At 49.2% G+C, this 22,123-nt stretch overlaps 2 protein-coding genes across 5 annotated transcripts in view; one reads left to right on the top strand and one right to left on the bottom strand.

The window, feature by feature from the left end:
* The window catches only part of PRAM1 (PML-RARA regulated adaptor molecule 1), a 31,357-nt gene extending 19,783 nt beyond the window's left edge, over positions 1 to 11,574 (bottom strand). The window contains exons 1-2 of one of the 3 annotated variants that reach the window (XM_044998786.1): positions 1,581 to 1,661; positions 501 to 939 (exon numbers count right to left, since the gene is read on the bottom strand). In XM_044998786.1, the coding sequence (XP_044854721.1) occupies positions 501 to 503 (3 nt within the window). In that variant the 5' untranslated portion in view covers positions 504 to 939; positions 1,581 to 1,661. Of the gene's footprint in view, positions 1 to 500; positions 1,017 to 1,580; positions 1,662 to 11,524 lie in introns of those variants that run through there. The other 2 variants (XM_044998787.1, XR_006575234.1) reach the window with 2 other exon arrangements.
* Positions 8,693 to 22,112, top strand: POLE4 (DNA polymerase epsilon 4, accessory subunit). Of its 2 annotated transcripts, none has more exons than XM_044998789.1 (4): positions 8,693 to 8,903; positions 13,694 to 13,778; positions 14,076 to 14,117; positions 21,982 to 22,112. In XM_044998789.1, the coding sequence occupies exons 1-4, from the start codon at positions 8,706 to 8,708 to the stop codon at positions 21,984 to 21,986; spliced, it is 330 nt and encodes a 109-aa protein (XP_044854724.1). In that variant the 5' UTR covers positions 8,693 to 8,705; the 3' UTR covers positions 21,987 to 22,112. The 2 variants fall into 2 exon arrangements, with proteins under 2 accessions (XP_044854724.1, XP_044854723.1); XM_044998788.1 differs by lacking the exon at positions 21,982 to 22,112 and adding an exon at positions 14,503 to 14,973.
* Positions 22,113 to 22,123: the final 11 nt, after the last annotated feature.

The following is a 22,123-nucleotide window of genomic DNA, read 5'->3' on the forward strand; positions in this document are numbered from 1 at the left end:
CTGTGATTCCTGCATTGAGCCCAACAGCTTGTGCTTGAACTAGGGGGTAGCTTTGAAAAAGACATCACATCTTGACCTAGTTTGTTTAGTGTTTCTGTGTGCCTCTTTCCAGCTTCTGGGTTTGACCCTGAGGTGGCTGCATTTCAGTGCTGAGTGAAGTGATCCCCGTCTGGTTTACATCTCACACTGCAAAGCAATCTGAGATCCTTTGGTGGTTCTTTACGTACCACATTGGACAAGTGCAAAAGTCCTATTGTCCATGGGGATGTCCTGCACAGAGCTTTTTGCTGCTCCTCTGACCCAGAGCAAGGTTCACCACCCTGTGTCGCTCTTGCTGAGTCTGGCTGGTAACCAGCTTGCAACGACAGGGCAATAAGTAAGACACTCCATCTTTCCTAGTGCTATGGAGGGATCCTGCCTCACTGCCTGTGCCCTGTTCTCCTGCCCTTGTGTTCCTCACAGACCAGGTGTGAACAACTCAGACACAGTAAATTACTCACCATTTTCTGTCACCAGGCGCTTGCTTCTCTCCCCCTCTCTCCATGGAGAGTCAAATGTCCTCACGCAGAATTGCCTGTGGGAGGTTGGGATCCAGCATTTGTATGTAGCGTGGTCACCCTCTGCCTTTACTGCATCTTGAAACCAAAAGCTTTTGCCAGGTGTGTAGCAAGCGACTGTCTAACTTCAGGAAGTAGTTGTGGTCTGTATGAAAAGCAGCAAGGGGCGGGGGAGCAGCTCTTTCTGACCTAGCTTCAGTTGGTGCCAGAGTGGTAGCACCGTGTCCTGCTGACGCTGAGCTGGGTGTAGCTACACAGCCTTGGTTGTTTGGAGTAGAGCTGGACAATTTTTTTCCGGCAAATAGAAATTTCACCCAAAAAATGCATCTCTCAGGGTCCAAAATGATTTGCAAATTTGGGTCGACTTTGGCAAATAGTTCGTCTGAAAAAAAAACCCCAAAACCAAAATTGCAAATGTCAGCATGTTTCGTGTTGAGATTTTCAAAACAAACCATTTTGAAACTTGTGTCGAAAATCTTGGCGTTTTGTTTCAAGCCAACATTCACAGTGTTTCATTTGACCTGAATTAGGTCATTTTTTCTGGATTTTTTGGTTCAGCCACCAAACCAAAACCCCAGTTCTTCCCTTAGCTCTCGTTTGGATGTAGGAACTGTATCTATATTGATCTGAAGTTGAAGTACGTGTTATCAGGGGTTGGCTGCGTGTTCTCTCTGCGTGCTGCCCCAGCTGTGCGCAGACCTCGAGTGAGCTGCCCAAGGCCACAGACGGTTCAGTAGCAGAGGCACTCGGCCAGGTTTATTGCCGACAAAGCACAGTACTAGCACCTGGCAGACTCTGCGGGGCCACTAATACAGGTATGGCCCTGACAATAGACTCCGCTCAGCAAGGGGCAGGACCTTCCACCTCCTGCTAGGCCAGACAAAGACACGCCCTCTGCAGCCCGCTTTTTATGCTGATACAACCAAGTTACATATTGCGCCTCTGATGTGATTAGTTCCCATCCTTTAGCTTGTGCATGTTGGCTCAATCAAAACATCTCCAGCCATCACCCTGTCATCCTACCGTCTCTTTAGGAGGGGTCTGTGTCCTGTATTATCTCTGGCGAGTGTGTTTATACCATAACCTTGTAGCGGGGTGTCCTGGTACCACCCTTCTGGAATGTGTTTCTGTGACTATCTAAGGCCTAGGAATGCTTGTGGTTTTGGAACGCACCATGTTGTTGCCAAGTTCCTGTGCCGGACAGTGCACCTGCAAGCAGGCATCTGTTCTACAACAGGGACCGACTTTTGCTCATAGCCTGACTCTTGCTAACTTTGTTTTATCCCAGCAGGGCCCGACTTTGGTTCAGGCCTTAGGCTTCACGCCAGGCCCCCAATACCAAGCCTCATGTCTCAGGTTCTCTCTTTGTACTACAGTGAGATGGTTCGCTCCTGTGAGTGACTATCTGGGCAAGTTTTGTTAGTTAGTCGTATTGTTTTACAATGGCCAAACTGACCACACTGCTCCTGCTCCTCAGAGCATCGTGAGATTTGCAGAGAGCACGAGGCATTCGTGATCAGCAGCTGTGTTGCCAGGGTGGGGAGCTGTTCCTAAGTGGGATGGTAACACAGTCACTCTCAAAGCACTTTCCAAAGGAGGCCAGTATCAATACTCCTGTTACAGATGGAGAAACATAAACTGACTTCCCAGTGTCACCCAGGGAACCAGGGAAAGAACTCAGGTATCAGAGTCCCAGCCTAGCAGACGCACTGCTGGACCACGCTGCCTCCCCTAATGCTGTCATGTAATGATAATGTAAAAGCAGCAAAGAGTCCTGTGGCACCTTATAGACTAACAGACGTATTGGAGCATGAGCTTTTGTGGGTGAATACCCACTTAGTTGGATGCATGTAGTGGAAATTTCCAGGGGCAGGTGTATATATGCAAGTAAGAAGAAGGCTGGAGATAATGAGGTTAATTCAATCAGGGAGGATGAGGCCCTGTTCTAGCAGTTGAGGTATGAAAACCAAGGGAGGAGAAACTGGTTCTGTAGTTGGCAAGCCATTCACAGTCTTTGTTTAATCCTGAGCCGATGGTGTCAAATTTGCAAATGAACTGAAGCTCGGCAGTTTCTCTTTGAAATCTGGTCCTGAAGTTTTTTTGCGGCAGGATGGCCACCTTAAGATCTGCTATTGTGTGGCCAGGGAGGTTGAAGTGTTCTCCTACAGGTTTTTGTATATTGCCATACCTAATGTCTGATTTATGTCCATTTATCCTTTTCCGTTGGGACTGTCCAGTTTGGTCGATGTACATAGCAGAGGGGCATTGCTGGCATATATTACATTGGTGGATGTGCAGGTGAATGAACTGGTGATGGTGTGGCTGATCTGGTTAGGTCCTGTGATGGTGTCGCTGGTGTAGATATGTGGGCAGAGTTGGCATCGAGGTTTGTTGCATGGATTGGTTCCTGAGCTAGAGTTACTATGGTGCGGTGTGCAGTTACTGGTGAGAATATGCTTCAGGTTGGCAGGTTGTCTGTGGGCGAGGACTGGCCTGCCCCCAAGGCCTGTGAAAGTGAGGGATCATTGTCCAGGATGGGTTGTAGATCCCTGATGATGCGTTGGAGGGGTTTTAGCTGGGGACTGTATGTGATGGCCAGTGGAGTCCTGTTGGTTTCTTTCTTGGGTTTGTCTTGCAGTAGGACACTTCTTGGTACACATCTGGCTCTGTTGATCTGTTTCTTTATTTCCTTGTGTGGGTATTGTAGTTTTGAGAATGCTTGATGGAGATTTTGTAGGTGTTGGTCTCTGTCTGAGGGGTTAGAGCAGATACGGTTGTACCTCAGTGCTTGTAGACAATGGATCGTGTGGTGTGCCCGGGATGGAAGCTGGAGGCATGAAGGTAGGCATAGCGGTCGATAGGTTTTCGATATAGGGTGGTGTTAATATGTCCATCACTTATTTGCACTGTGGTGTCTAGGAAGTGGACCTCCCATGTAGATTGGTCCAGGCTGAGGTTGATGGTGGGGTGGAAGCTGTTGAAATCATGGTGGAATTTTTCCAGAGTCTCCTTCCCATGGGTCCAGATGATGAAGATGTCATCAATGTAGCATAGGTAGAGAACGGGCATGAGTGGACGAGAGCTGAGGAAGCATTGTTCCAGGTCAGCCATAAAAATGTTGGCATATTGTGGGGCCATGCAAGTGCCCATAGCGGTGCCACTGATCTGGAGGTATATAGTGTCATCAAATTTGAAATAGTTGTGTGTGAGGATAAAGGCACAGAGCTCAGCAACCAGTTGTGCTGTGGCATCATCAGGGATACTGTTCCTGACAGCTTGTATTCCATCAGTGTGTGGGATGTTTGTGTAGAGAGCCTCTACATCCATGGTGGCTAGGATGGTGTTTTCTGGAAGGTCACCAATGCATTGTAATTTTCTCAGGAAATCAGTGGTGTCACGGAGATAGCTGGGAGTGCTGGTGGCATAGGGTCTGAGTAGAGAGTCCACATATCCAGACAGTCCTTCAGTGAGAGTGCCAATTTCTTGCTTGCATATATATACCTGCCCCTGGAAATTTCCACTACATGCATCCGACGAAGTGGGTATTCACCCACGAAAGCTCATGCTCCAATACGTCTGTTAGTCTGTAAGGTGCCACAGGACTCTTTGCTGCTTTTACAGATCCACACTAACACGGCTCCCCTCTGATGTAACGATAATGTGAGCTCACAGTCCTCTCTTGTTATTGCGCTACCTTAGGGGCCTCACTTAGCCCTTCCCCCATTTTAGAGCAGTTGCTCAAAGTCACTGTTGGTAGAGCTGGAAGGTCTTAAATCTGGCAGACTCCAGGCTCATCCACATAGCCACCCTGCCTTTTGAAATGAATGTGCTAGGCCTTGTTCCATCCACTGTTCCAAACACCAGACCTCATTCCCCTCCCATAGCCAGGAGCAGAACCCAGGAGTCCTGATTCCAACCCCTTTGTACTGCTGTCCAGCAAATCGTTGCGTAACTCACGAGCAAAGTGTATGCCAGCTCAAAGGGTATCTGCTTGTGATGTAAATCTGAGGGTCTGTATTTAAACCCTGGTTCCACATCAGGACTTTTCTTTTTTGTCAGTTCAGTTAAAGCAGATTTGTCAGTTCTGCTTAAAAGCAGGTTTGCAAATGCAGATTTGCATCTTCTAAAACCTACTAAAAAGTCAAATGGCTCTGCGAACAGGTAGGTCAGCTTGGAGCAGAATCAAAGACTCACCCATAGGAAAACAATTCTTTCCCACAGGCCCCCTTGTGTGCACAGCAGAGCTACCTGGCTGCATACTCACTTAGAAGCACTGAGACACACTGCTGGTAGCAAATAGCTACCTATGAATAATGTCAGTGCAATGAACAAGGAAAAGGAAGGAAAGAAATGATCTTGTGATCAAGGAAGTAGCTTCAGACACCTGCTCCTCTTGGAATCTGGGCTCTGTCCCTGGCTTACCAGAGACTTCCTGTGGGATCTTGGCTGAGACATTTAAAACAGATCAGCTGCAACTGGTACCTGCTTCTGATCTTAATCTCACTGAACCTCAGTTCTCTGTGCAAAAGGGGGGGGTAATTACTGCCCTGCCTCTGGGGGGTCGGACACATTAACTGACATTTGGGAAACAAATAACACGTGATGTGTGGGTGGCCTAGCACTGTATCGGGGGTTCTAGTAACAGTGAGGTTGGAAAGGTGCCAAAAGTGGGGGATGGGAAGGCTTATGGAGAGTTGTGGAGCAGACAGGAGTGGCTCCAGGCCCCAGCATGTCAAGCGCGTGCCTGGGGCAGCAAGCCGCGGGGGGCGCTCTGCTGGCGCTGCGGGGGCGGCAGGAAGGGTGCCTTCGGCGGCTTGCCTGCGGGAGGTCCGCTGGTCCCGCGGCTTCTGGACCTCCCACAGGCACGGCTGCAGGAGGTCCGCCGAAGCCGTGGGACCAGCAGACCTCCCGCAGGCAAGTCGCCAAACGCAGCCTGCCTGCTGTGCTTGGGGTGGCGAAATGCCTAGAGCTGCCCCTGGGAGCAGGGCAGTTGCCACCTGGCTGGTGGCTGTACCGCCTTGCTGGTTAAAGTGCCAGCTTTTGTTTCACTTGGGCACATTAGAGCTCTCAACAGTGCACTGGCCTGTAGTGTGGACGGCAGCACCATGTTAGGATAAGCTAAGAAAAATGATACAACAGCAGCAAAATACACCAACTGTGTGTAAAATGGCTCTCTAAACATGTTAGGAATAATTAGCTCTGGTCGGCACTAAGACCATTTTTCTTGTTGCGGGGTGGCCAGTGGCCAGTTTTGCTGGGTCTCAGAGGCAGGGTGCAAGAGGGCTGGGAATGAATGGGCTTCCGAGGCAGGAGGCAAGCCCTGGTCTGCCTTTCTGAGCTCTAGGCAGAGACCACCCCGTGAACTTTAGGAAGAGGATGGGCTTGGGGTTAAGGGTATGTCTACACGTTGGAGCAAGCAGAAGCAAGCCTCCCCATCTGGGTCAACAGACCTGGGGCTCATGCTAGCATTCTAGAAATAGCCGTGCAGACAGCGTGCTGAATTTGCACCTCAGGCTGGAGCTCGGGCTCTGAAAATCACCCTGCTCCCTAAGTGTCAGAGCCCAAGCGCCAGCCCGAGCCACAACTTCAAAAGCACATCAGCAGCACGAGCCCTGCTAGCTCGAGTCTGTCAAACCCCGGCTAGTGGGCTCACTCCAAACTGCTGTGTAGACAGACCCGGAGACTTTAGTACTCGGGAGCTCAGGGTGCAATTCCCTGCTCTGCCACAGATTTCCTGTGTGACCTTGGCCAAGTCACTTAATCCATCTGTGCTTCAGTTTCCCCAGCTGTAAAATGCAGACAATACTACCCTACCTAGCCCGGCATCCTTTGATCCCTATTCCCTTATGAACCCTTGATGAGGGGTGAGGCTAACTCAGGAAGAAGAGGGGTTTAAAAAGTCAGCTCCTAAGTGAGCAGTGGAGCTGCAAATGGGAGCTTTTCAAGGGAATTTAGAGGAAGCGTGAGAGCCAGACACATCTAACAAACATATTCTAAACTTAGGCCAATAACCCCCTGAAAAACAAAGAACAAACAAACAAAAACTCTGCAAGAGTCAAAATAATCCAAGCAGATGGCAGCAGCAGGGTGCGGGGGATCCAGTTTATTGCACTGAATGGAGCAGATACGATTACCTGCCTTGTGGGCAGGCAGTGTATGTGTGCATTTGGTGCATGCAGCTCCTGGCCCTCAGAGGCTCTGGAGACCAGAGTGGCTGAACTGGAGGAGCTCAGGGAGACAGACTAGACTTTCTGGGACACAGCAGAGCAGGCCGAGCCCCAGTCTGGCAGCCTCTGTGCTGTTGGGAAGGATGAAAGTCTTGGGGAAGGAGAACATTAAGCTGCAACACAGGGAAACGATCCCATAGATGGGACCCTTCTTCCCAGTGTTGTCATGGTATCCTTGTGCACTGAGGACACCTCTCTGGGGGAGGGCACAGAAGACAGTAATGGGGGATTCAGTTATTAGAAGTATAGAGAGTTGGGTTGTGATGACCGGGAGGGGCCAGGGGTTCTAAGGGCTCTGGCCACGGAGGGGAGCCAGGGGGTCTCGGGGCTTGGGCTACAAGGGGAGGGGGGCTTGGGGCTCTGGCTAAGGATGGGGCAGGGCAGTCTCAGGGCTTGGGCTGCAGGGGGCAGGGCAGGGAGTCTTGGGGCTCCGGCTGTGGGGGAGGAGCAGGGGGTCTCAGGGCTCCGGCCATGGAGAGGGGCTCGGGCTTCGGGGGGCAAGGGGGCTCAGGGCTCTTGCCACGGAGGAAGATTGGAGGGCTTGGGGCTCTAGCCATGGCGGGGGGGGGGAAGGGAGCTTGGGGCTCGGTCTGTGGGGGGAGGCGATCTCGGGGCCGTGGCAGGGGAGTCTCAGGCTGTGGAGAGAGGGAGGGGGTCTCGGGGCTCTGATCACAAAGGAGGGGTGGATGGAAGAGGCGGAGTCAGAGGCTAGCCTCCCAGAAGTGGGCTCCACCTGCCCCCCATGAGGAAAGGGCTAAATAAGAAGACAGAAAAAACTGTCATAATGCTACTACATAAATCCATGGGATGCCCACACTTTGAACACTGCGGGCAGTTCTGGTCGCCCCATCTAAAAAAAAAAAAAAGAATTAGAAAATGTACAGACAAGGGCAACAAAAATGACTGGACGGATGGAACAGCTTCCGTGTGAGGAGAGGTTAAGACGACTGGGATTCTTCATCCTAGAAAACAGATGACTAAGGGGCGCTATGAAGGGGGTCTCTGAAATCATGCCGGGGGTGGAGAAGGTGAACAGAGAACTGTTATTTACCCCGTCACATAACACAAGAACCAGGGGCCACCCAATGAAATGAACAGGCAGCAGGTTTAAAACAAGGGTACTTCACCCAATGCACAGTCACCCTGTGGCCCGGTGCCAGGCTAAAGGCAGGGGCGCCGGTACAATAGGGCAGGGAAGCCTCCCCTAACCTAGGCTGTGGCCCCTCCCATGCTGTCCCCAAGCAAGTGGGGGTTCAGCTCCCCAGCCCTGCCCGGGAGCTCGGGGCTTGGCCGGGGCGGCTCAGGCTGGTGCCCAGGCCAGCCCAGGGAAACCCTCCCGCCATGTGGGGAGGGGGTGCAGGAGGCGATGGGGGCTCGGGGCGGGGGCACTGGGCTGGCCGCCCCGAAGTGGGGCTTCACCCGCAGCCCGCGGCTAAAGGGCTGGGAAGGAAGGAGAGACGCTCCCGGAGCGCAGGTCCGCCAAGGGCCAGTAGCCAAAACGGTCAGGCACGAGGCCCCCACTCCTGGTGCCCCGCCCCGCAACCCGCCCGGAGCTGGCTCTGGTCAGTCGAGAAATCGCCCTGTTCTGCTCGCGGGCCCTGGGGGAGGCGGGGCGCTGGGCGGGCCGGCCCCTTGCCCCGGCGGGGGGGAGGGGCGCTTGGAGGGGCTCTGGGGTGGCCGCAGCCCCCAGCGCTCCGGGCTCGGCAGGCGCCGCTCGGGCCTGGCGGGATGGGCTCGCGCCGCATTGCCAGCGGGGGGGAGGGGCGGCAGCACCCGCGGGGCCCAGGGAGACTGACGAGGGGGCGGGGACCGTGGGGGAACTGCGCGCGCCCGCGCGCGCTCCCGGGGAGGTCACGCGCGGTCTCGTCGGTGCGGCGCGCGGGCGGCTGGTGCGCAGGCGCGCTGGGCGCCTGTGTTCGGGATGGCGGCGGCGGTGGCGGGAGCGGAGCCGGGAGTCGGGGCCGCGCCCCCCGCGGAGGAGCCGGGCTCGGGGTCGCTGTGCGCGGCTCCGCTGCGCCTGGCGCGGCTGCCCCTGGCCCGGGTGAAGGCGCTGGTCAAAGCCGACCCCGACGTGAGCCTGGCCAGCCAGGAGGCCGTGTTCGTCCTGGCCCGGGCCACGGTGAGGGGCGTCCGGGCGTGGTGGCCTGGGCCTGGATCCGCCGCCCCCTTCTCCCTCTGCCCGGCAGCCCGGGGTGCTCAGAGGTGGGGGGAGCGCCCGGAACTGGGGGTGGGGTGCCCGTGGGGGGAGCACCCAGAGGTGGGGGTGGGGTGCCCGTGGGGGAAGCAGGGTGCCTGGGGGGAGCACCCAGAGGTGGGGGTGGGGTGCCCGTGGGGGGAGCACCCAGAGGTGGGGGTGGGGTGCCCTTGGGGGAAGCAGGGTGCCTGGGGGGAACACCCAGAGGTGGGGTGCCCATGGGGGAGCACCCAGAAGTGGGATGGGTGCCTTGGGGGAACACCCAGAGGTGGGCCTGGGGTGCCTATGGGGGGAGTGCCCAGAGGTGGGGGGGTGCCTGTGGGGGTGGGGTGCCCATGAGGGTCTGTAGGTCTATCCTGTTTCTGAACTTTGTTTTTCCTTCTGTGTTACACTCTGACTCTCCTCCCCTCTCTTCTGTTTGGGACTTTCCTCTCCTCCCTCTCTCCCCTTCTGAACTGCCTGCCCCAGGCAGCTTTAGCTCTTCAGTGAAGCTATGCTGCTCCCTGCCTCCCTTGGATACACACTGATTTATTATTGTATTTGGCATCAGGTCCGTTACTTGCAGTGGTCACAGGCAATAGGTCCTGTTGTCATTTAGGCAACACCTGTTCCAGCCCCAATGGGAAACTGACTGTCACACCCTTTGGTGGCAGAAGTACTCTGTGCTTCAAAGATGGAAGAATTAAGAATCACAGAAATGTAGGTGGTCACGTTCAGTCCCCTGCGCTGAGGCACCGTTGAGTAAACCTAGGCCATCCCTGACAGGTTTCTGTCCAGCCTGGTCTTAAAAACCTCCAATGACTGGAAGCTTATTCCACTTCTTAACTATCCTTCTAGTTAGAAAGTTTTTCCTAATATCTACCTAAATCTTCCTTGCTGGAGATTAAGCCCATTACTTCTTGTCCTACCTTCAGTGTACATGGAGAGCAAGTGATCACTGTCTTCTTTATAACAGCCCTTTTATTTGAATACTCTTGTCAGGTCCCCTCAGCCTTTTCCCACATGCCCAGTTTTTTTAATCTTTCCTTGTAGGACAAGTTTGCTAAACCTTTTATCATTTTTGTAGCTCTCCTCTAGTTTGTCCATGCCTTTCCTAACGTGTGGTGCCCAAAACTGGCCGCATTACTCTGGCTGAAGCCTCACCAGTGCCGAGTAGAGTGGGACAGTTACCTCCTGTGTCTGACATACAACACTTCTGTTAATATACCCCAGAGTGATATTAGCCTTTCTCATAACTGCATCGTGACATTGGCTCATATTCAATTTGTGACCCACTGTAACCCCTAGATCCTTGTCCATTTCAGATTATTGCTTGCTTTCATGCATAAGCAACAAAGAGCCTGCCCATCATAATCTCAGTGTCTAGCCCAGTGGACAGACCACTGGGCTCCAGCTCAGCCACTGCCCTACTGGATGATCTTGAGCAAATCACTTCACTTCTCTGTGACTCAGTTTCTCTATCTGTAAAATGGGGATAATGACACTGATCTCGTTTGTAAAGTCCTTTGAGGCATACTGACAAAAAGTACTAGATAAAAACTAGGTGGTGTTATTAATCTGCACTTTAAAATTCACAAATAAAACGGTCACTTCCACATATGATTCACCTATAGGCAGCAGTGAGATCTCTGATTATTGAAACTTTTTTACTTTTACAAAACATTACAGAACACTTACTAGCATATGCCCAAGTATTGTAAACATCCTCTCAAAATAAGTAGAGAGAAATACACTTTAAGGTACAGAATCTTTGCTTTTTCAATTGAGATTGATTTTGCAAATTGATGACATTGATCAGTTATTTGCAGCAAGTCCTTCCAGTTATTGGCATGAATTAGCACAGTTCTCTCCACTGTCTCAGCATACACAAGACCAAATCAGAGATGCCAGACTGTTGTGAAACCCTTGAGTATTCAAGAGGTGCTTAATCAAAGATCAGAGCCTGATCCTGCTAACACGCAGCTGCATTTCAGGAAAATGTCCCCTGGAAGAACTTTTCATATGTAATTTGAAACTGAAATAAACTTCTGTGGTTACAATGTAAAATGACTCTCTTAAAAAATCTCCTTCTCTTCCTGCCTCTACCCCACAACAGCCTCCTAGAGTTTGGGTGGTGCCACAACATGGGCTCTGTCCATGCCTCTTATTTTATGACAAAGCAAAACTGAAAATAACCTGTTTAGGTTGTACAACTTCCCTTGTCACCGTTTGCCTGTTACTAGCAGCAATATTGGGTCGCAGAGGAACATGACTCTGAGGCCTGGTCTACACTTGGGGGGGTCGATCTAAGGTACGCAACTTCAGCTACGTGAATAGCGTAGCTGAAGTCGAAGTACCTTGGCTCGAATTACTTACCCGTCCTCACGGCGTGGGATCGACGTCCGCGGCTCCCCCGTCGACTCCGCTACCGCCAACGGTCCGGTGGAGTTCCGGAGTCGACGGGAGCGCGTTCGGGGTTCGATATATCGTGTCTAGATGAGACGCGATATATCAAACTCCGAGAAATCGATTGCTACCCGCCGATGCGGCGGGTAGTGAAGACATACCCTGAGATGATAGATGCAGTGGAGGATTAAGATTTGAAGTTAACTCTGGGCATGATCCAGTGGGGAGGCTGTCATCCTACAAGAAGCAGGGGAAGGGACTTTCAATGCCCCAGATACTGACTTGTGATGTTTGTTAATCTGACAAGAAGCCTGTGGCTGTAGGCTATGGCTTATTTATTATTATTTAACTGCTGACTGTGTGCTCAGCACTTTATGGGTCACCGAGCTCAGACAGTCTCTGCTCCAGGGAGATTACTATTTAAACAAGAGACACAGAGAAGATAGGATGCTTTGGGAACAACAGAAGAGGGAATGACTAGGATTTTTTTAAAAAAGTGTTAATGTTGTTAACTTCCTTCTTGGGCATTGTGGAAGAAGTGAGCCATTAAGATGGATTTGAATGGCAAGAGAATGGTAGCTTGACAGACCAGACTAGAGAGGTTATTCCACGCGTAGGGGGAGCATTAAAGGCAGGAGGCAGTTGTCAGAGACATGATTAGGAATTGTTAGGGAGCAGAGCAGTAAGAGACCAGTTTATTAATGTAGGCAGGAGCTAAGATAACTTCTTTCTTAGCATCCCCTAGGAGGCAAACTAACCCAAAGGTGATGACCGGTACCTTTTCTGCAGCTGCCATCAGAGCTCTGTGGACACAGAGCGGGGAAGCATCCCATGGAGTGGTGCAGTGTGCACTCCGCTGTCCTGGAGAATTCCAGGAGCAATTCTGCTTGGGTGGGGCGGCTCTATGCCACCTCCAAAATGAACATGTGAATGAATTGCCCTGTGGGACCCTTAGAATGTTTCATTCAGTCACTTGCTCCCACTGGGGAGCAGTATCTCCGACAGCCCTTTTGCTGAGATTTTGACTGTATAATCTGGCTTCCGCTTTCATTCAATAGTCAGTCCATTTTCCGTCTTGGCTGTGAGACTTTTTCATTTAGATTGGTGCTGAGGCTTGTGTGGCTTTATTATGGTCTCTTCCAGCTCTCTTTCACAGTTAACCTCACTAATTATCCTGTTTAACTCATCTTGTCTATTAGCTTCCTTCATTTTGTTAATGTCACTTATTCTTCCCAGCTGACAGAGTAGCCCAGGGGTGGGCAAACTTTTTGGCCCAAGGGCCACATCTGGGTATGGAAATTGTATGGCGGACCATGAATGCTCACAAAATTGGGGGTTGGGGGGAGGGCGCCGGCTGGGGTGTGGGCTCTGGGGTGAGGCTTTGGGCTGGGACTGAGAGCAGGAGGGAGATCAGGGCTGGGGCAGGAGGTTGTCTTTCTGTGCCCTGACGAGATCAGCTGAGCTACTCTTGCTCTCCGTTCCAGTGGTTGTGGTCTGGTGTCTGGGCAGTGGAGAGTGTCCAGCTGTGGAATTTGTTCCCTCTTCTGATCAGTCAGAGCCTGAGTTTCATGTCCTTCAGGGCACAGTACAGGATGTATTTACTTGCTGTAACTAAGAAGCTCATTTGGTGGTAGGTGGAGGTACTTATAGGTAGGTTATTCTACATTGTCCATTGAAAGTAGTGCCGATATGATTGGCACTCAGAAGGTGCAGCGATGGGCAGTTGGTAGCTGGTATCCCTGACAAATACTTACTTTGGATAGCAAAGCCTGCTAAGCTCAAATCATCAAGTGTCATAATTAGCCCTGAATGGAGTTGTCCTTTCCTAAAATTGGTCACTCCTTAAGGGCAAAGGCATGTTTTGACACAATTTGCTGTGATCTCGAGTATTGCTGATACTTGGGAGCCAAGATGAGTTTGCCAAAGAAATCTCTTTGCAAGTTGCAGGTCTTGGGGTAGGAATATTAACCATGGGCCCCAGTAATCCAAAAAAGTGGTTCACAGAATCAGAAAAGTATGTTGCATGTTCAAGTGTGATGTTTTGAGAGAGAAGAAAAGCAGGACTCACACTTCCTTCCCTCACCTCCAGATATACACAGTGACCTCTAAAGCCCCCCCGGCACCCTAATAACACTTGTCCCTGATATGCAGTAATTGTCTAGTTTAAAGGTTTCATTGAACATTCTCAGAGGAAAGGGAGCATCGAAAGGGGGAGAGGGTGTATTTTTTTCCTTTAATCCTTCAGGGCTCAACTGTCCCGTCTGCTCGTATCTACTGATTGCAGTCACACCTTTCCCTTGTTGTAACAATCTGTCTCTTCCATCCTGCAGGAGTTGTTTGTTGAAACCATAGCTAAAGATGCTTATGTGTATGCTCAGCAAGGAAAAAGGAAAACTCTGCAAAGGAAAGACTTGGGTAAGAAGACCATTTTTGTTATGCTAAACTAAAGGCTCTTTCCAGCTGATTCCATGTGTTTTGTGACATTGTGGGTGCAGATATAAATAGTATTGTCTTGTTCCCAGAGATGAAAAGAAAAAAGTTCTCTTCCGCCAAAACATGGTAAAATATTCCCCCCTCCCCATAGTCTCCAAAATGAATAAACCTATTTTTAAAAAAGTCATTGTTAAAATCATATGTTGATGTGTTTAAAATATCTCTGCACTTGAATTTGTTTATCTGTGCCAATTGTTTTCAATTCACTTTGTTTTACAGATAATGCCATTGAAGCTATTGATGAATTTGCTTTTCTGGAAGGTGAGTTTCTGGTTGGTTTAATTTTGTTTAATTTTTTGCAGACATTGTCTCCATATCGACAGGGAGAGCATTCAAATAAATTATTTGCAGATTTTTCGGTTTTGACTTCAGTTTAGTAATAGCTAATGGCCCAACTAGAAATGTGCCACTTGTCTTGGTAACATTTAAAATTCAGCATTCAAAACACTGAATTAAGGAGTAAAATGGAACATCAGCAATGAAATACTTTTCAGGGAGATTTGTTCTTAGAATTTTGTAATCTGGTTAAATTTTGATAAATTACAGCATCTTCCCGTGGCTGCTTGCAAACTAGGTTCCACTGTTTGTTGATGTCTACCTGTGCTGTCTGCCTTTGCCCCTTTTGAATTTCCTTTTGAATTTCTAGGTACTTTGGACTGATCTCACCAGGAAAGGACTTACCTGAAGAAAGAGTCAGCGGAGTGGGGTGGCCCTTGGAAGACACGTGGCATGAGATTTTCAAATTAATCTAGACAAATTTTTGTGGAAGATGTGTCTCTGTTCCTAGACTGCTTTGGAAATCTCAGCCAGAATGTATTGTAAAAAGCTTAAGTTGTGATAGTTCTTTATTTAAAATCCATATTTTTTCATACATTTTTGTATGTAATATGACCTCCAGCTCACATTTCAGAACCAGTCTCAGACTTTCACTGTGTAACACAGCAATAGCTCAGAATAGCCATGCTGTACTAGCATCTCCTCTAGAACTCGGTGGTAATAAAAAGCATTGAGGTTGGGGTGATCCTGCCTCTGAAGTCCGAGGGTAGTTATTTTTTTATGGAAATGTATTTCTTGTATATGTTACTCTGTTGGCCAAATAGAGTTAAACGTTTCTTGACCAATGGGTGTAATAATTTCTCTTCAATGTGTCTGTGTGAAGGGTCTGGGGTGGGAGGCGCACATTCATGCATACATTATGGGAAATGTTGGCCTCATAGTGGGTTGGATAATATAACTTGGCATCTCATTTGAACTAGGCAGTTTTCTGGAGGCAACAGTTGCAGATCCATCATTGAGTTTGAGTTGAATTTTGCACTTAAAAGAGGGCTTCAGTCTCTTCGTTATGTATGAAAAATAGAGCATTATTCTTCCCAAAATTACAGCTGTTACTCTTTGAGCATAGGATGAATTTTCTGAGAACAAGTAAATCCATTGATTAGTATAGCAATTAAAAGTAATTTTAAACTGGGCCTTTAAGAAATCTAGAATATGTCAGACCTCCTTCCTCCCCGCCCCTCCCATGTCCTTAAGGAATGAAACAGATGTCTCAAACTTCCCATATAGTTAAAACTCACTAATCTTGTCTGTAGGTGGTATATGAAGAATTTTTCAAGGATTAGTAGTCATTTTTCAAGGATTAGTAGTCATTAGTAGTCATTTTTCCCTGTCACTCTTCAAAACTAAAAGCTGCTTCTACAGCTGAGGCTGAAGAATATTTTATTACAGAGAATTCAGCGTAGAACTGCAGTTTCAAAATGACTGCCACCTCTTGTTCTCAGGGGACTAAGGCCACAAGAACCCTTCAGCAAACATGGCTGCTCTCTTTCTTCAGCTGCTCCTCAGAGATTTTCCCTCAGCCTGCTGACAACATAAGTGGTCAACATCTTCCCTGAAGGCAGCTTGGCTTCACTCTTGCTGAGAACAATGGGAAGCACTGGCCATTTTGAAAAGGACTCTTAACTGAAGGCAGCTCATGACTTCAGTCCCACTGAGAACAATGGGAGACAATAACCATTCTGAAAAAAGGATAAATCTTTGGGAGTTACCATTAAGGAGAAGATTTTAGGTACCAGCCTCAGCTGACAGATAAAGTTTCAGTTATGAAAAATAATGGCAAAATAACACCATTAATCTTAAATAGTTAATTCCAAAAGCTACCGATAGGATCATGTACTATCTGCATAACAGGGAGAAGATGAGGGAGGGAGAATTTTCAGGGCAAAGAAGGGCGAAAGTGGGATGTACACTCTGGCTGCGTTGGCAAAACAGCTAGTTGGCCTGTATGCTTCGGCTGCCTTGAGCTGCTCCAGGGTGAGGGCAAACCAGTCAGAGTATACTGGTGAATTTGGCCATAAAAGTTGAAATTTAAAAAATGATTGATTTATCAACTCTCCAAATCATTGCTCAATATTCATGTGTGACATTTTTAATTAAAAGGAAATTTCCTGGCACAAACTGCATTAAGATGGAGTTAACTCTGAGCGCATGTATCAGTAAGGTTAAGATTCGGTCATGGGTATTTTTAGTGAATCATAGAATATTAGGGTTGGAAGAGAACTCAGGTGGTCATCTAGTTCAACCCCCTGCTCAAAGCAGGACCAACCCCAACCAAATCATCCCAGCCAAGGCTTTGTCAAGCCAGGCCTTAAAAACCTCCATGGATGGAGATTCCACCACCTCCCTAGGTAACCCATTCCAGTGCTTCACCACACTCCTAATGAAATAGTGTTTCCTAATATCCAACCTAGACCTCCCCCACTGCAACTTGAGACCATTGCTCCTTGTTCTATCATTTCCCACCACTGAGAACAGCTGAGATCCATTTTGGAATCACCCTTCAAGTAGTTGAAGGCTGCTATCAAATCCTCCCTCATTCTTCTCTTCTGCAAACTAAATAACCCCAGTTCCCTCAGCCTCTCCTCATAAGTCGTGCTCCAGCCCTCAGATCATTTTTGTTGCCCTCCGCTGGACTCTCTCCAATTTGTCCACATCCCTTCTGTAGTAGGGGGACTAAAACTGGACACAATACTCCAGGTGTGGCTTCACCAGTGCCAAATAGAGGGGAATAATCACTTCCCTCGATCTGCTTTCAATGCTCCTACTAATACAGCCCGATATGCCGTTGACTATCTTGGCAACAAGGGCACACTGCTGACTCATATCCAGCTTCTCGTCCACTGTAATCCCCAGGTCCTTTTCTGCAGAACTGCTGCTTAGCCAGTCGGTCCCCAGCCTGTAGCGGTGCATGGGATTCTCCTTCCTAAGTGCAGGACTCTGCACTTGTCCTTGTTGAACCTCATCAGATTTCTTTTGGCCCAATCCTCCAGTTTGTCTAGGTCACTCTGGACCCTATCCCTACCCTCCAGTGTATCTATCTCTCCCCCCATCTTAGTGTCATCTGCAAACTTGCTGAGGGTGCAATTAATCCCATCATCCAGATGATTGATAAAGATGTTGAACAAAACTGGCCCCAGGACCAATCCCTGGGGCACTCTGCTTGATGCCAACTAGACATCGAGCCTGACAATCTAGCCAGCTTTCTTTCCACCTTATAGTCCATTCATCCAATCCATACGTCTTTAACTTGCTGGCAAGAATACTGTGGGAGACCATATCAAAAGCTTTGCTAAAGTCAAGATATATCACATCCACCGCTTTCCCCATATCCACAGAGCCAGTTATCTCATCATAGAAGACTATCAGGTTGGTTAGGCCCTTGGTGAATCCATGTGGACTGTTCCTGATCACAGTCAGGGACAGGTCGCAGGCAATAAACAAAAATTCATGGAAGCTCATTGACCCATCCCTGACTTTTACTAAAAATACCCGGAAGAGATGGGGGGACAGAGCGCTGTTGGGGCTTGCAGCTGCTCCAGCCTCATCGTTGTGCCAGCCCCAGGGAGCTCACTCAGCCCCAGCCACTGCTCTGGCTGGGGGCTGCTGCCCCAATGGCCCTGGGGCTGGCCACTGGTCAGCTCTTCTGGCGGTGCTGCAGCTGGGCACGGTCAGCTGTTCTGGTGGCTCTGGGGCTAACAGCTGCTCCAGCCCTGGCCCAGATGAAGTCCCAGAGGTCCTGGAAAAGGATGGAATCCGTGACCTCCATGACAGAATCGTAGCCTTAGGGTATCAGTAACTTAGGGTAAAATACATTACTTGGTGTCATAATTATTCCCAAACTGAGCATGCTAAACTGAGGAAATTCGCAGTTAACACATTGAGATTTGTTTTAACTTTAACCTTAAGATACAGAAATGCAGAGTTAGGGACTCAAACAACCTTAACTCTGCTTTGTAATCACACCACTCTTGTGTTTAAATATCAGTTTAATCTAATCTGGAGCCACAAACTCTAACATGTCTCAGTAAAACCATACAATAACCATATGACTATAGTAATTCCCTTCACTTCAGTGCAATGACAGCTAGTAATTTAGCTTCTTGTGTCCAAAACCTCTCAATGAATTTCCTACTTTATGAAGTAGGAAATTCATTAAGTGAAGAAGAGCTTTCTGTTCCCTTAGAGCCAAAGTCCACATTGAATAAATGGTGAGAGTTGGGCAGGGGCTGCAAGCTGGCCATAAAGCAATTGAAAGTCAGAGATGTGTAACTTGCACTGATTTGCCATGCAAGGAGTGTGCAAAACGAGTGTAACTTACATGTATTTGGGATTGTGTGGGGACCAGTTCACGACTCTCATAATCAAGTGCATGTGGGAATGTGGGAATGCTGAGTGTAAGATAAAGTCGGGGGCGGGGAGGGGATGCAGCTTTAAAATGTATCTTAAATCTTCCTTTTCCTGCTACATCTCCTCCTGAGGGCCTTACCTCTGTCCTGTTGAGGCCCTATTCTGCCCTCAGGAACATGGGTGTGAACCTTTGGGGTTGAATTCTTCTCCCATTTAAAGGTGTGCAACTTCACTGATTGCTGCACCTGATAGTGATGCCTGACTTGAATCCTTGGTACATAAATTGCATTCTTTTACATTTGTCTTGCATGCTAAATCATGCAAGTTACCGTATGCCTGCTGCACTGACCCCACAGTTTGTGTCCATGGGGACAGGACACACTTACTCCAACTTGCACTTGGCCAACCTGGCCCAAGGAGTCTAGCAATGCCCTCACAATGACGTCCTAACTAATGCATGTCTCTATATCCCTTAGAACTAACAAAATATCCCTGAGTTAATACCTGTTGAAAATGTCTTTGGCTGCAGAATACCCGGTCCTGAATCCTATGTGCAGCCACTGCAAATCATGCAACATTTACATCTATCTTTGTCCATGTAGAATGGGGTTAATACCCTGCATGGGCATAGCACTTTTGCCCTCTGTATCTTAAAGCACATAAAGGTGGCTCATCAGGAGTAACCCCATTGTGCAGGCAGCATGACTAAGCACATAGATTTGAATCTCTCCAAGAGGTATTGTAGTGAATAAGACCAGTGTCTCATTTCAGAGCGCTTGGTTCTGTTCCCAGCTTTGTCCCAAGCTTTCAGGCCCCTTGCATGACTTGCTTAACCTTAGCGTCACAGTCTGTAAGGGGAGTAATGATATTTGCCTGCTTCCCTAGGTTAGGACTAGGGGGCTTTGCTCCCCACCCCCAAAAGAAAAAAAAAGGGTTGTGGTGCAAAGAGAAGTGAGACCTTTCAGTGGAAGAGGTGACACAGTAACTCGAGATCTCCTGGCTTCCCACAGGGAAAGAGGCCGTTTTGGTGGGAATGCAGAGCAGTAGACTGCATGTGTCCGAGGGCTCGTTTTAACAGACCCTATGTTTCCCCGAAACATTTTGGAGTAATTCATGGGACAGGAGGAGTCAGTTGGCCAACACTTTCAAAAATGAGCTTTGGGGCCTCCATTTTTGGATATTCAACTTCAGACACCGAGGGTTTGATATTTTCCAGGAGCTGAGTACCTACAACTCCAGCTGAAGTCCATGGAATCTCAGCACCTTTGGATGTGATGCCCTAGTCTAAAATTAGGTCTTTACAGAGTCTGCTAATGTAACTAAGGACAAAATTGAGCCCTATGTGACTATCCAAAAATTGAGGCATCCAAAATGAGTGGACACTTTTGCAAATGGAAGCTTTCAGGGCCGGATTTACACCTTAGGCACAGCATCTTCAGTGCCCCTCCTGCCTACAGTTGACCTTCGTGGTGCACACAGTTTTAGAGAGGTAAGGTGCCCCTAGAATGCTGGCACCCCAAGGCACTTGCTTACTGTGCGAAATTGGAAATCCAGCCCTGGAGGCGGTAGTGTGAAGCTAAGTTGGCTGTGCACAGATGCACCGTGCAATTGTTCTTAGTGACACAGGCACTGACCTTCCAATGTGCTGGGGGGAGCTCGACCCCTGGCTCTGCCCCAGGCCTTGCCCCCACTCCACCTCTTCCTCCAAGGCCCCTGCCCCACCTCTTCTCGCCCTGTTCCTCTCCCTTCCCCAGTGTGCCGCACCCTCGCTCCTTCCCTTCCCTCACCCTCACAAAGCCTCCTGCACACTGTGAAACAGCCGATTGCGGAGGGTGGGAGGCGCAGGGAGGGAGGGGGATGCACTGATCTGCGGGGCCTGCTGGGGGTTAGGGGGAGAGCTGATAGGGGGCTGCCAGTGGGTGCTCAGCACCCACCGTTTTTCCCTGTGGGTGCTCCAGCCCTGGCGCCTATGCTTAGTGACACTTACAAACTTCACAAAATCTGCTCCTGTAAAGGCTTAGAACCTAATTTTCAAATATGGACAACTCTAGCTCTTTGGGGCAGGGAGTGTCTTTTTGTTCTGTGTACAGCGCCTGGCACCATGGGGGCCTCCTAGAATCCTAGAGATTAAGGCCAGAAGGGACCCCCCAGATCATCTAATCTGACATCCTGTAGATCACGGCCACCTACCCTGCCCTGCACTTGCACCTGCACCTGCACGTGCACACTAAGCCCAACAACCAACATGAGACCGCGGTGTAACAGCCCACAAGAGACTAGACTGTTATATGGCACAGTCAGGGAAGAGGAGGGACTGAGGTGCATCGGGGTTTGAGGCTCCTGCAATGGCAGGGAAATGATTAAATTACATAGAGCCAGATAGTCCTTGGAAGGTGAAAAGTCCACAATGTCACTGCCAATCTGACTTGGGGAAAAATTCCTTCCCAACCCCACATAAGGCCACCAGTTAGCTCAGGGGTAGTCAATAGGCAGACCATGGGCCAAATTCGGACCGGCAGACACTTTGGAATGGACACCAACATCTTTTTATTGACTTATCGTTGTTATATTTTTTATTATTTCCTCTGGAGTCTGGACCTCAACTATACCGTGACCAAGAAATTTGGACCTTGACAAATAATTGACCATCCCTGAGTTAGGATCAGCCAAGCACCTGAGAGCGAGAGAATGCCCAATGCCACCTCACAGCCCTGTCCCTCTGTCCAGTGTCCCATCTCCAGCTGTGGCCATCCCTGATGCTCCAGAGGAAGGCAACAAAAACAAACAAACAAACAAAAACCCCAGCCCCTCCCAGAGTGCATTGGCTTGGTCCATGAATGGAGCACCTAGGCACTATGACAATACAAATAATAATAAACTATCAAATCAAGGCCAGTTTCCTTTAGAGAAAGGAAGGGCTCTGCTCCTCAGAGAGCTCTACTGCTCTGCCAAAGTCAGCCCTTTGGACTATCGGGCTGTTCCAATTATTTTTACATCTTGGGGAAGGGGTCTTATTTCCACTCTGCCTCCTGTCAGAAACGGGTGAATTGGTTTTGCTCTGATGCCCGACTATGAAATTCACCTTCAGGTTTTCAACCTGCAGTTTCAAAGGTGAACGTTTCAGGAAGTTCCGAGTGACGGAAAACTCAGGTTATAATTACAGAGGTGCTCAGGCAACCGTAAGCAGAGCATGTCGTGGGGTGCCCCTCACTGTAACCGAGGGTGGTAAGATGACGTATAGGCCAAAGAAAAAATGCACCCTGTGCACCACTGCTTGAATTCGGACGCGTGGCCTGCACTGCAATCCACAAGGGGACTGTGTATTTATCAATAGAATGATCACAGCCTCCCAGCTGTGTGCCTGTGCACTGGGGTTTGGGAGAGACTGTTGGAGTTCACTCATAATGACCTTTTTCTATCATTCTTGACCCTGTGGTTACAGAATAAGGAGACTACAATCAACACATACACCCTGAGGAGATTTCTGGCAGCCCAGTTGCAAGTGACTGTGACCAGGGGAAGCAGACATCAGGGTTCCATCTAATCAATTACCTGGCTAACAAGGGAGTCTCCGGTCTATCTCC

The sequence above is a fragment of the Mauremys mutica genome, chromosome 24 (genome assembly GCF_020497125.1).
Source record: "Mauremys mutica isolate MM-2020 ecotype Southern chromosome 24, ASM2049712v1, whole genome shotgun sequence".
Taxonomy (NCBI): domain Eukaryota; kingdom Metazoa; phylum Chordata; order Testudines; family Geoemydidae; genus Mauremys; species Mauremys mutica.